Genomic DNA, 13063 nt, shown 5'->3' with positions numbered 1-13063 from the left:
GTGTGCTAAAAATTTTGAATAAAGATCAAGGAATGAGAAGACTCCAAGTTTATGGACATGTTCTGAAAAAAAAAATTGAAGTTCCAGACTTTCTGAGTACTGTAACAACTTGCGATGAAAGTTGACTGTTCCAGTACGACCCAGAAACTAAGAGACTGTCAATGCAATGGAAGACAAAACAATTCCCCCCAGACCAAAAAAAAAGGCAAGAATGTTAAAATCAAAAATGAAAACCGTGCTTCTTGTTTTCTTCGATATTAAAGGTATTATTATGCCTGAATGCGTCTCATCAAATCAGCCTGTCAATCAAGCATATTGCATTGAAAGTCTTGAGATGGCTGAGTAAAAAAATTCGAAGGAAGAGACCTGAATTGTGGAAGATTGGTTGGATGCTGCATCAAGACGATTCTCCGGCACACAACGCGCTCTCTTTTCGCCAGTTTTTTATAGGATTTTAGGAGTATCGGCGACTAAGGCCATATTGCTCCGTGTATATTGTTTCTGAATTGCGAGTGTTCGGAGGTCGATTTTCTGTTTTTCTGGATGAAAAACTCTAGTTTTCGGGAGAAAAACCATGCGACCCTCGCCTGAGACCGACTAATTCAGCCGCGGTGTAAAGCGGCCCATAAAAGTTCCTCACGTCATCAACGGGACTCAAACTCATGTTTTTCCCACCTGGTGTGGGTAGGCCGGTGATCCTACCAACTGTACTGCCCACGAGGACTAATTCGAGCGTTCTACGTGGTAAATTCGCTACTGAGGAAATGTCATCAGGCGCTATTGCTCCTGATGACATTTCCTCTGCATCGCATATTTATATTAGGGATATCTCGACTTATAATCTCTCTGGGGATAAGCACATCACGTGCATTGCTTCATTTGCATAAAAAAAGGATTTCATTTTTCGATTTCGGCCTTTCTATTCTTCCAAACGATTACTCACTCTGTGCGAATCTCATATTCGTCCTCCCATGGTATATTTTCCCAAAACTGGGGTGGTGACCCTACAACCTTTCTTTCATGTTCCTTGAGAGACTTTGTAAAAGACAGATCAGTAATTAACCTGACTGCTCTCTTCTAAAGGAGTCCAGAATGCAATCTTTTTCCGTCTGTCTGTCTACAAGTCAGAACACGTGCCGCAATCAATAAGCATACATTTTTAGACCAATATGGTATGAAAATACGCTATGATATACGTCTAATTTCACGAAACATAACTGAAGGTTTTTTATGTAAAATGAATATTGTTATACAGGGTGTATAATAACATGTGAGACCCACTTCAGGGATGGATTTAGGACCTTAAAAACAATAAAAAAAAACAGTTCATGTAAACATAGGTCTGATCCCGCTCTGTTTCCGAGTTACAGCCATTTTTGTGTTCCAGCAATTCTTTCCACAAACTAAGTTAGCAGCTGACTCCATTCAACTGTTGGCAAACAAAGCTCAATTCTCATGAGGGCTTTGTTGATATTTAAGTAAAGAAGACCCCTTAGTGTTCTTTGAGTATTTCAGTTAGTTCTCCTGACAGGGGCGCTGACGTTTTGATTCTGTGATAATGGAGGCTTTTTGGAACTTTATAGTTCCAAAAAAGCTGCTCAATAATTTTTAATTAAAAAAAAAAAAACTTTTGAATATTAACTGGAATTGTTTATTTCAGGCACTCCTTGAAAAGCTGCTGAGATCGTGCCCTGGAATAAGAAACATCTATATCCTGCTGAGATCAAAAGAAGCAGATTACCAGAAACGTTTTGGCGAGCTGATGAGTGACATTGTAAGAAAATTAGATTAATTTCTGTTTCTCAGCATATTAAAGTACCATATTATTAGATGTAACCTTTTAATGGTTAACCTTTTAATGGTTTTAAATGTTAATGGAGAATTTTACATTACAGCAAATGCTTGGTAAAATACTCAAGATTAGTTTTTAGTTAATTAAAAATGTACTGGTTGTAGTTAATTAATAGTGTACTGTGTTTCATAGTGGTTGCTTTGTGGAATGAATGATATAGGAATATTGAAACATTGCTTATTTGCTAGATGAATGCAGAATTTCATTGAACCATTCCGAAAGCCCATTCCGTTTTCTATCAGAAGGATGCTAGAAGAATTTTGAACAGTTTGATATCAAGAATCAATACCTCCTAATGATGTTTCTCCACTTGTTCTCTAAATGTGTTCTCCTGAACATGCAGTTTTTTTTTGAGTGGTATTTTCACACTTTCTTATTCCACTAGTGCATGGAAATACGTTCAGTCAGTTCCCTTCCCAAAAAAGTGACAAAGTCCTCTTTTTATTATCGCTCCACTGCACTTATCTCTACTCTTTCCCAAGTCACGAAGAAATCCATTAACTGCCAACTCTTAAACTATCTCTAAACCTTCCATTTGGTCAGTGATCGCCAATATGGATTCCGACAATATGGAACTATTAGTGGCAGACTGGCTCTTCCAAATGTACCTCTGGACAAATTTTATGAAAAATGTGTTTAAACTTGAGCAGTGTGTCTTGATATTTTTAAGGCTTTTGATCATATTTGGCATAAAGCTCTTCTACACAAGCCCCTATTTTATGGATTGCCGATTGATTTTTGCTCTCCCAACTCTCACTGAGGGCGACAATAGACATCTCCATGAATGCTGAGTTTCTCCAAGATTCAGTTATTTATCCCATTCTTTTCTTGTGCGTTGCTGACCTTTTCCGCTGGCTGAAATCCTTTCCATAGTTTTGCTAATGATGGCACACTGCATTCTACGTTCCACCTTGAGAAACTTTAACGTACACAGTTTCAAATTTTCGATAATCAATTCGTTGAATGCTGATCTTCAGATAATTCCCAGTAAGGCTAAGAAAACTTAGTTAACTTCAGTCCTTCTGAAATTCAATCCTGTCTCATTTCTTGTAATAAATAATTTCCTGCTCGTGGGTTCACCTTCGATGGCACCGAAATTTCTAGACAAGATCACATCTCTGATAGGATCACCTTGACTTCTAATCTCTCTCTCTTTCTCACTTGTCATAAGCCACGTCATAAATACTGCTTCCTCTACACCAAAAAAAGAGAAAGAAAGTGGGTTTCCTTTTTCGCTCTTGGCGTTACAAACCTCTACCATGTATTTCAACACCTTACCATGGAATATTCTTCCCATATTCTGAAACAATATTCCACCAAGTTTGGTGGTTCACTCCAAAACATCTTTCAGGCTTCTAGACTCCCTTCAAAATAGGATAAACATGGTCAATTGATGACTCATCTCTTACAAAGTCTCGCCACTCTCTGTTTTATACACCTTCTGTTCCTACTGCGTTCCTTTCTCTCTCTCTCTCTCTCTCTCTCTCTCTCTCTCTCTCTCTCTCTCTCTTACAAACCAGTCAACATCAATTTACTGTCCAACTTCAAACTCACAGAACTTCTCTTCTTCTTCATTTATCCCTTCAACTTCCGTTTTCTGGAACAATCTTCCTTTCACGTTTATTTCCTGAAAATTGTAATTAAGAATTCAAGTAGATTAATTAGTGTAATTAATAGCCACGTGAAATTAATACTATAGTTTATTAAGCTTATAGCTCAAACCACTATACATTTAAAGAGAAGTTTTTGGGTTACCGATACCCATCATCAGACCATGCTGCTGGCAGACTCCTGCTTGCCGATGTTACCAGAACTTGATGTGCATGTACCAACACTTGATGGTCTGGTAGCATTGGCAAGCAGGAGTCTGACAGCAGCATGGTCTGATGATAGGTATCGATAAGATACCCGAAACGCCACTTTAAATGTATAGTATATTATTTATAAAACTTTATAAACTTATGAACTGTTTAATGCAACTTTAAAATAAATTTCTAACAGAAAAAATATGTTTTCCATTAAAGACTTTGGGCAATGGTTTCCTGTTATAATGCAGTATTTTCTGCATTAATTTTATCTTGGAAGTTTGCCTATCACTTAAAATACATCTCGGATTTAATTAAGCTTTTTAGTATTTAATAAACCCTAACATTGCATCTTCCTCTTAATTTCACAGGTCTTCGATAAAGTGAGGAGGAAGCAACGGAATCTTTTGGAAAAAGTTATACCTCTGTGTGGGGATGTGACTCTTCCTGACGTTGGCTTATCCGATGCTAATTTGGATGTTGTCAGGAATAACGTATCAATCGTCGTTCATTCTGCTGCAGAAGTAAAGTTTAACAAGACATTCAAGTAAGTTCGATACATTCAAGAGCATCTGCCCCTAACTTTCATGCATTAATATTGATTTTTTCCCCTTCTGGTGGACCCAGAAGACATTTTGGAATCTATGCAGAATTATATCTATAAACTGTGTGGATTTGATGGTTGGTTTGTCTGTTTATTGGATGAAAAACCCGAATTTCCTAGAGAACAACCATGCAGCCTTCTCCCATATCGTTGTGCAGAACCACTTAGCGAATTTCAAAAAAACTCAACTCAGTAAAATCCTTTCCCTCCTGAAGGGATTCAAATCCAGGCATATTCACATGTTGTAGGAGGATAGCTGGCACATAGTCGTGGTTATGCTGTGGAGTGCAGCTCATTACATGCGGCTACATCTGTACCATTCTCTCATGAGGTACCGTTTGTCCTACGGATCTTCTGTATATGCTTCATACACAGGAGATCAGTAGTGGCTTGAATCTGCATCCTTGATTCTCCGAATTGCGTTCTGTGTTTTTTGTGCATCATCAGATCAAAGCCTTTCTAAGGAAGACAATGAACCACTACTACATCTACAGCGACTTCTGATATTGCATGATAATGAATGAATGAATGATATCTTTATTGCAATCAGTGACTAGTTATAGTAACTTTTGTAGTCGATTTCCATTTCATGGACGTTGTGGAGCATCTCCATGGGCAAGAATCTGTCTCCAATCCTGAGTCTCCAATCCACAGACTGCAGAGAGGGGAGGGGCCCTTAATGGTTTCGGGGGTCCTCCAGTTACACATCCGCCAAAATCTTGGCATATTGAATTCATCCGCTATCATTTTAATTGAGACGAGTAGGCGGAGGGTGAAGATCCGTTCCGAGACATTTCTGTAATCGAGTAGTTTGAGGTGTGTGTGAAGGGGTGTGGAAGTTTATACTTGAATTGAACTATGCAGCTACAATCAGCAGCCTCCTCATATTGAAATATACGTGCATAGGGTGTTATCAAAAGTTCGGGGAATGGTAAACTTTACAGGCTATTAATAACTCCCGTGATATGTTCTGGATAATTTTCTCAGTCTGAAAATCTGTGACCTCTCGAATGGAAGGGGAGATCTTCAAGACTGGAGTAAAAAATCACACGGAGCTAAATCCAGTGAAAATGGGGAACCACAGTGGTTGAGTGCTTGCAAAAAATTCTTGAATGAAAAACAAGTATGCACGGAGATTGTGGCCTCTCTTTACATGATGCATCAAGATTGAATCGTGATCCAATTCCCTGAAGCCCAATTTTCCGACTTTCTTTTTTTTAGAGCAACTTCGGACGATCACCATGTGAAACAAATTCCTAATGAAAAAAACCTTGAAATACAAAAAAACACGAAAAGCACCGTCTTTATATTTGGTCGAAATTGTTTTGAGTCTTGGAGTCTGCCATTCAGATGACTGGGCGTTTCTGGGTCGTAGCAATATACCCACAATTCGCCACCAGTAATGATGGAAGAAACAGTGTGGGTCAAGACAGCACATTGACGAAGATCCTTATATGCGAGAACTCTCCGCTCTCTTCGATCATCAGTGAGGATGCGTGGCACATGTTGGGCCGAAACGTTTCGGATTCCTAAATCGTGTTTTAAAATTGATTGACACATCCCTTAAAAAATAGCAACATCGCGAGTAGTTTGACTTCGATCACTCCAGACCAAATCATGAACACGAGCGATTGAATCATTGGTTTTTGAAGTTGAATGATGGCCAGATCGACGGTCACCTTCTACAGAAAAAGCGGCTCTCTTTAAACTTTGCGAACAACATAGAGTGTCATCTACAAAAGCTGCTTTTAATATTCCATTTGTTTATGTTGCTGTTATACTTTTTCCTAATTTAAAACAAAATTTGATTCCAATTTGCTGCCCAATAAAATCAAAGAAACGAATAAAATACCTTCTATTCTAATTCAGACTGACAACAATCAGTCACTGAACATGGGACCTACACTGAGTGGACAGAAATCATGGGATACCTACCTAGTAACGGGTAGGCCCACCTTTCGCCCGGATAAGGGCAGTCACACGGCAAGACATTGAGTCCACTAGTTCACGAAAGCGTTCAACAGGTGTTTCAATCCATGTTTGCTGCACAGCTGTCCATAATTCGGTCTCATTCCTGGGTGGAGGATCCAAAGCTTGAACGGACCTTTCCACAGCATACCAAAGATGCTCCACAGAGTTCATGTCCAGTGAATGGGGAGGCCATTCCATGGTGGTAAAATCTGCGGAATGCTCTTTGAACCATGTTCTAGTCACCACGGCTCTGTGGGGAGGTGCATTGTCCTGTAGGAAAAGTCCATTGTCCTGTAGGAAGAGTCCATTGACCTGTGGGTGCACGATGACCATGAAGGGATGCAGATGGTCTGCAAGGATGGACATGTAACCTGGACCGTTCAGAGATGCTTCTACACGTACCAGAGGTCCCAACGTGTGCCAGTTGAACAGCCCCAGACTATTATCGACCGTCCAATTGCCTGAACAGTTGGTTGTTCACATGACTGTTGCATAACTTAGTGGGGTTTCGGCTAGATACGCACCCTCCCGTCCCCTCGAAATAATGGAAATGGGACTCATCGGACTCGTCTCCAATCATCCAAGATCCATTGCTGATGTCCTTTGGCCCAGTTGAGGCGTACAGTCCTGTGTCGTGGTGTTAGCAATGGGACTCTGGTGAGTCTCATAACCTATTGCGGCTAATGATCGCCTGATGGTCTTGGTGGAGACGTTTCTGGCACCTCCCTCGTTGAAGTCGATTTGTGTCACTGTCAAAGCGGCCAGAAATAGCTGTTGTTGTTGTTGCTTGGGTTTTATTGGCGCATTAGCGACTAAGGCTATAATGCGCCAAAACCAGGTGATATATAAAAATTTTGTTTCACTGACCTAATTGCTTAGGTCACCATGTCGAAATATAAAATAACAAAGGTATAAAATGCAAAAAGATAAATCAATAAAGAAATAACAATATTAAATACAAGTAAAAACCTTTATTAATTTATAAAAGCCAAAAATAGCAGACACATGGTCATTGTCAGATAAAATCTGACTGAGTGTATACGGCTCAGTCAGATGATTAAAAGCGGTAAAACGGATATTACTATAATCTGGACAATCAATTAAAATGTGTCTAATAGTTAAAATAGTGCCACAGGACTCACACATAGGAGGGTCATCAGCCCTCAGCAAAAACGAATGAGTCAAATGACTATGTCCTATGCGGGTCCGGGCAAGAACAACTTCCTCCTTACGATTCCTGCGCAGACTAGACTGCCACGGTTCAATTACAGGCTTTACATGATATAATTTATTCGCAGTCTGTCTATTCCACGAATCCTGCCATTGGGGGTGTATCTTCTCGTGTATTGTTTGCCTGTAGTCTGTATAGGGGACTGACAGGCAGCGGTGATTATTGGGAATTGCTGATTTGGCTGCGGCGTCAGCCAAATCATTTCCCGTAATCCCAATGTGGCTAGGAATCCAGCAGAAGCGGATATCATATTCACGTCCACGGAGGAAGTGAATCTTCTGCTGAATGCTAGACAGAACTGGATGTGGATTATATCTCAGAGATATTAAAGCCTGTAACATGCTAAGAGAGTCGGAATATAAAATGAACCGTTGGTATTGGCATTTACTAATGCGATCCAAGGCTAAATCTACGGCGTGCAGCTCTGCAGTAAATATGCTGCATTCAGAGGGAATCTGCTCTGATATAGTGCTGTCTGTAAAGACAGCAGCAGATCCCACATATGATTCCGACTTTGAACCGTCTGTGTAGACTGGCGCGAAGTCGGAATATTCAGTTCGGTGTGCTGAATGAAGCTGCAGGTAGACAGACGATGGAGTGTCCGACTTTCCCCAATTTCTAAGGGACAAGTCACATGCCGGGACATGAGCATGCCAGGGTGGAAGGGGTTGCTTTGGTGTTTGGGCAACCTTGTCTACCTTTATATTAAGTTCTTTGAGTAGCTCTTGGACACGAATACCAAAAGGACGATTGGCAGTCTTACACGTGTTGTACAAATTTTCCCATCGTGGCTCAAAAACGGATAGCCACGTAGGATGGTCTGGCAGGGATTTCAGTTTAAAAGCGTACTTTAGAGACAACTGCTTACGTCGAAGCGATAACGGTGGTTCGTTTGCTTCGACGTATAAACTCTGGACAGGAGATGTTCGAAATGCTCCAGTAGCGACACGAAGAGCCTGGTGATGGACAGGGTCCAGCCATCGAAGGGCACTGTCTCTGGCTGAAGAATATACCTGGGACCCGTAATCTAGTCTGGATCGTACAAGTGCACGGTAGATGCGTAGAAGGGTGCATCGATCCGCACCCCAAGATGTTGAGGAAAGAGAGCGCAGAATATTCAGCCCTCTTGTGCACTTTGTGCGGAGTTGACGGATGTGATCCAGAAAGGTCAGCTTTTTATCGAATACGAGTCCCAAAAATTTTGTGTCCGCCGCTACTGGAATAGCATTTTGTCCGAGCCTTAATTCAGGTTCAGGATGAAGGTTACGCTTACGGCAAAAGTGCACGCAAACGGTCTTCTCCGGCGAGAACCTGAAGCCATTAGCAAGTGCCCAGGAATTAAGACGATCAATGGCTTTCTGCAGTTGTCTTTCAATAACCCTCATGTTGCATGACTGACAAAATATGCTAAAGTCATCAACATAGAGGGCACTGTTTACGGTTGGAGGAAGTTGTTCTGGGATGGAATTTACTTTGATGGCGAAAAGCGTGACACTTAAAACTGATCCTTGTGGTACTCCCTCCTCTTGGCTAAAGGAACGAGAGAGTGAGGATCCCACACGAACTTGGAAAGATCGATTGGCTAAAAAGTTTTTAATAAAAATGGGGAGATTCCCCCTAAGACCTAGGCTATGCAGATCTTTTAAGATGCCAAATCTCAAAGTTGTGTCATACGCTTTCTCCATGTCAAAGAACACTGACACCAAGTGTTCGCGTTTTAGGAAAGCATCCCGGATGGATGTTTCCAGTCTAATTAAATGATCAAGAGTTGATCTGTTTTTTCGGAAGCCGCACTGGATGCTGGAGAGAAGATCATTCGATTCTAAATACCACATTAATCGAAAATTAACCATTCTCTCCAGGATTTTGCACAGACAGCTAGTCAGAGCAATAGGACGATAATTGGTAGTGACTTTTGGATCCTTTCCTGGCTTAGCGAAGGCAAGAACGATTGCCTTGCGCCAGGAATCCGGAAACTGCCCTTCAATAAAGATTCTGTTATACAGAGAGAGCAGATAATCCATAGATTTTGGTGAAAGATGTTTAACCATTTCATAATGGATGCCATCTGGTCCAACAGCACTTGCTTTGGAAAGGGCGAGGGCTCTTTTCAGTTCCTGAATAGTGAACGACCCATTATAGGGATAGATGTTCTTAGATTTAAAATTAAGTGGCTGTTTTTCCAGTTTATGTTTCAGGACCAGGAACTCTGGGGAATACGAAGATGTTGCTGAGATGTTAGAGAATGTTTCCCCAAGAGCATTGGCTATTGCAGTTGGATCTGCAATAGCGCATCCATTATAATCTAGGATTGAAGAAGGGTGGGATGTATATTTTCCCTTCATTTTCCGGATTTTATCCCAGACTACCTTAGAATTGGTAGCCTGGTTAATAGATGATGTAAAACGGATCCATGATTCCTTTTGACTCTGACGGCGAATGTAACGTGCTTTGGCTCGTGCACGTTTAAAGGCTATAAGGTTGGTCGTGGTAGGATATCGGCGGAATATCCCCCACGCTTTGTTTTGAGCCTTTTTTGCTGTTGTGCATTGTGAATTCCACCAAGGTTTGGGAAATGGTGGAAACCGGGCAGATGTTTTTGGAACAGCATTCGCAGCTGCTTGGACGATAGTTTCTGTGATGTACGTTACTGCATCATTGATAGGCTCCTGACTGACGGTGCTGAGATCAAAATTTGCCTGATGTTGGAAGGCAGACCAGTCAGCCTGATCAATCTTCCACCGTGGTAACCTAAAAGGAAGACACGGTCTCCCACTGTGTAACGAGGTTATCACAGGGAAGTGATCACTTCCGTATGGATTCTCCTCCACTTCCCAAGTGAGTGAAGGGAGTAGAGAGGGGGAGCTGATAGAGAGATCAATGGCAGAAAAAGTACGGGTAGGCATGTGGAAGAAGGTGTTTGTTCCGGTATTTAGAAACGAAAGGTCATTGTCATTGAGCATACGCTCTATGACCCGTCCCCTTCCATTGATGTTAGCACTACCACACAGGGTGTTATGTCCGTTAAAATCCCCGAGAAGTAAGAAAGGGGGAGGCAACTGCGATACCAGATCATCAAGGTCTTCCTGGGAGATGTCAGCCCCAGGTGGCAAATAAATAGAGCACACAGTTAATAAAAATCCCACTGTAAGGCGAATTGCAACAGCCTCTATGCTGGTTGTAATTAGCAAGGGCTGAACTGGGGTCTGATTACCCACAAGGATAGCCACTCCTCCATGAGCAGGACCATCCGCAATTCTATCCTTACGAAAGATTGTGATGTTATGCATTGTGGGATCATCATTTGCCTTTAGATAAGTCTCCTGCAAGCAAAAGCAAACTGGCTCGTGCTTTTGCAGGAGTGCCTTGATGTCATCAGTATTTCGCCGGAATCCACGACAATTCCATTGTAGGAATTTAGCCATTACTTTGGCTTGGTGGGTCCATCAGGCGGCTTCCGAGGTGCTGAGGGCTTACTTTTATCAGTCTTGGCTTTATCTTTTTTGGGGAAGAATGGACGCTGTCCCGTGTCCATTTCTTCCTCCGCAAAGAGTTCCAAGACTGATTCATCCTGTACCTCCTTTTTCTCTACATCCATTGTTTCTGTTCTTACTGCAGGCTCTTTACCACTTGGTTTTGGAAGTGGTGGAGCACTAGGAGGTACGGATATAGGAGTGGCAACTGATTGTGTTTTTTTGGTGGGCTTTTGTGAATTCAGTAAATAGCGGGCAATCGGAGTGAATGACTCTTTCGGTGTATAGTCATCTCAGTTTGTGTACGATAGTGCACTTTGCAGAAACCTTCTGAGCATATGAAGGTTTCCCGCTATTTATTGGTTGGATACGTTTTCTGGCCTCTGGGTAGGAAATATTCAGCTCTGTTTTCAGTTTTTGGATTTCTTTTTCTTCCTTCCACCGCTGGCATGCTCGAGAGTAGGCGGGATGCTCTCCTTGGCAATTAATACAGATTGGTTTTGAAACTGAACATTCCTTGCTCTCGTGGTCTTTAACACCACATCGAGCACAGGCAGGGTTACCACGACAAGATGTTTGTGAGTGGCCGTATTTTTGGCATCTAAAACACCTCAGTGGGTTTGAGATGTAAATCCTCACTGGGCAGTTTAGATAGCCTGCCTTGATGGAACTTGGAGGCCGTGGGGTGTTGAACGTGAGGATAAGAACTCGGGTAGGGACGAGATTCCCATCCTTGCGAATCGATATACGCTTGACAGCTGTCACTCCTTGTTCTTTTAGTTCAGAGCAGATCTCTTCTTCAGAAACGTGAAGAAGATCCCACTCTGATATGACACCACGTGAAGAATTTAGAGTTCTGTGGGGGGTTACGATGATAGGTATTCCCCCTATGGATGTAGCGTTCAAGATTTTTTCCGCTTGTTTTATACTGGAAGCTTCAACCAGAAGGTCGCCAGAACGCAGTCGTTTAACGGATTTTGGTGAACCTGCCAACCCTTCTAATCCTTTCTGGATGAAGAAGGGTGACATCTTTCCAATGGACTGCTCTCCAGTGGAATGGAGAATGAGGAAAAGCGGTGTCACTGATGGTGGTGGTTTATCCTCAGTTCTGGCTCGTTTTGCAGAGGTGTTATCTGCGTCATCATCTCGATTAGGTAGGGGCCTTGTTGGGGCCCCAGAAGAAAGATTTAAATTACTCATAGGAGTAAAGAAAAAGTGTCTGATGCCTAAGTACCTCACCCACCACGGAGCCCTACGAGGGGGCGCCCACTCGTGAACTAGCAGGTACTGCGTACACGAGTGGGACGCCGAGTTCGCTTAGAACACCATACCCACGTTTCCAATAAGTCTTTATCCCGTCCCAGGACCATAGGGAGGGAGACTTATTGGAACGCAGTTGACCCTAGCAGTATAAGACCACCAGCCGATTGATCCCAGTCGAGCCGGTCCGGGACCGCCCGTCTTGTCGAAGCAGGGGCCAAAGTGGTGTATTAAGGCTGGGCCCCTCAACCACCAGGATCCCCCTTTCCGCTTCCACGGGTCGCGGCGCACGGCTGCACACGCCGGATTCCAATGGTGTAACCCTGGAACCAAGGTATGGGCGTTGGATCCCAGTGATGCTAATCTGGTAAACCAGCAGCATCACTGGGAGGTCCCCTCACCACGTACAGGTGCCCACGTCGAGGGGCCAGAAATAGCTAAACAATACAACACACGCACACTACGCAAACATAACACTACACTCATTTCTGGCCATTGTACAGAGTCTTGTATATCATCACAGAGAACCATGGCAGAGATGAATTAACGTTTAGAGGCCGCCTTGCATAAGACACAACACATGTCCACATGTGCCGCTGTCGCTGTCTGCGTGGGTAGCACAGTGGTATTGTCACCTGCCCCCCACCGGGTGGAAAAGGCCGGGTTCGAATCCCGTCGATGACGCCAGGAAGTTTAGTGGGCTTTTTTCACTCCGTGGCTGAGTCAGTCGGTCTCAGGCATAGATAGCAAAAGTTATTTTCGTCCAGCAAAACAGGCAAATCGAACAGAGAACAGACCAATTTACAGTCATAATACATATATGAGTATATGTAAGAGATTACGGGTGGCCCTAATATAATAATTTGA

General features: G+C 42.6%; 1 protein-coding gene across 2 annotated transcripts in view; it reads left to right on the top strand.

The window, feature by feature from the left end:
- Positions 1–13063, top strand: part of LOC150077603 (putative fatty acyl-CoA reductase CG5065) — a 70866-nt gene that overhangs the window by 19366 nt on the left and 38437 nt on the right. For both annotated transcript variants that reach the window (XM_090386017.1, XM_090386016.1), the window contains exons 3-4: positions 1661–1774; positions 4029–4204. In XM_090386017.1, the coding sequence (XP_090242143.1) occupies positions 1661–1774; positions 4029–4204 (290 nt within the window). The remainder of the gene's footprint in view (positions 1–1660; positions 1775–4028; positions 4205–13063) is intronic.

Source organism: Mastigoproctus giganteus, chromosome 12 (genome assembly GCF_048544385.1).
Source record: "Mastigoproctus giganteus isolate SK-2022 chromosome 12, ASM4854438v1, whole genome shotgun sequence".
Taxonomy (NCBI): Eukaryota; Metazoa; Arthropoda; class Arachnida; order Uropygi; family Thelyphonidae; genus Mastigoproctus; species Mastigoproctus giganteus.
This window is presented reverse-complemented; position numbering and strand designations above follow the sequence as displayed.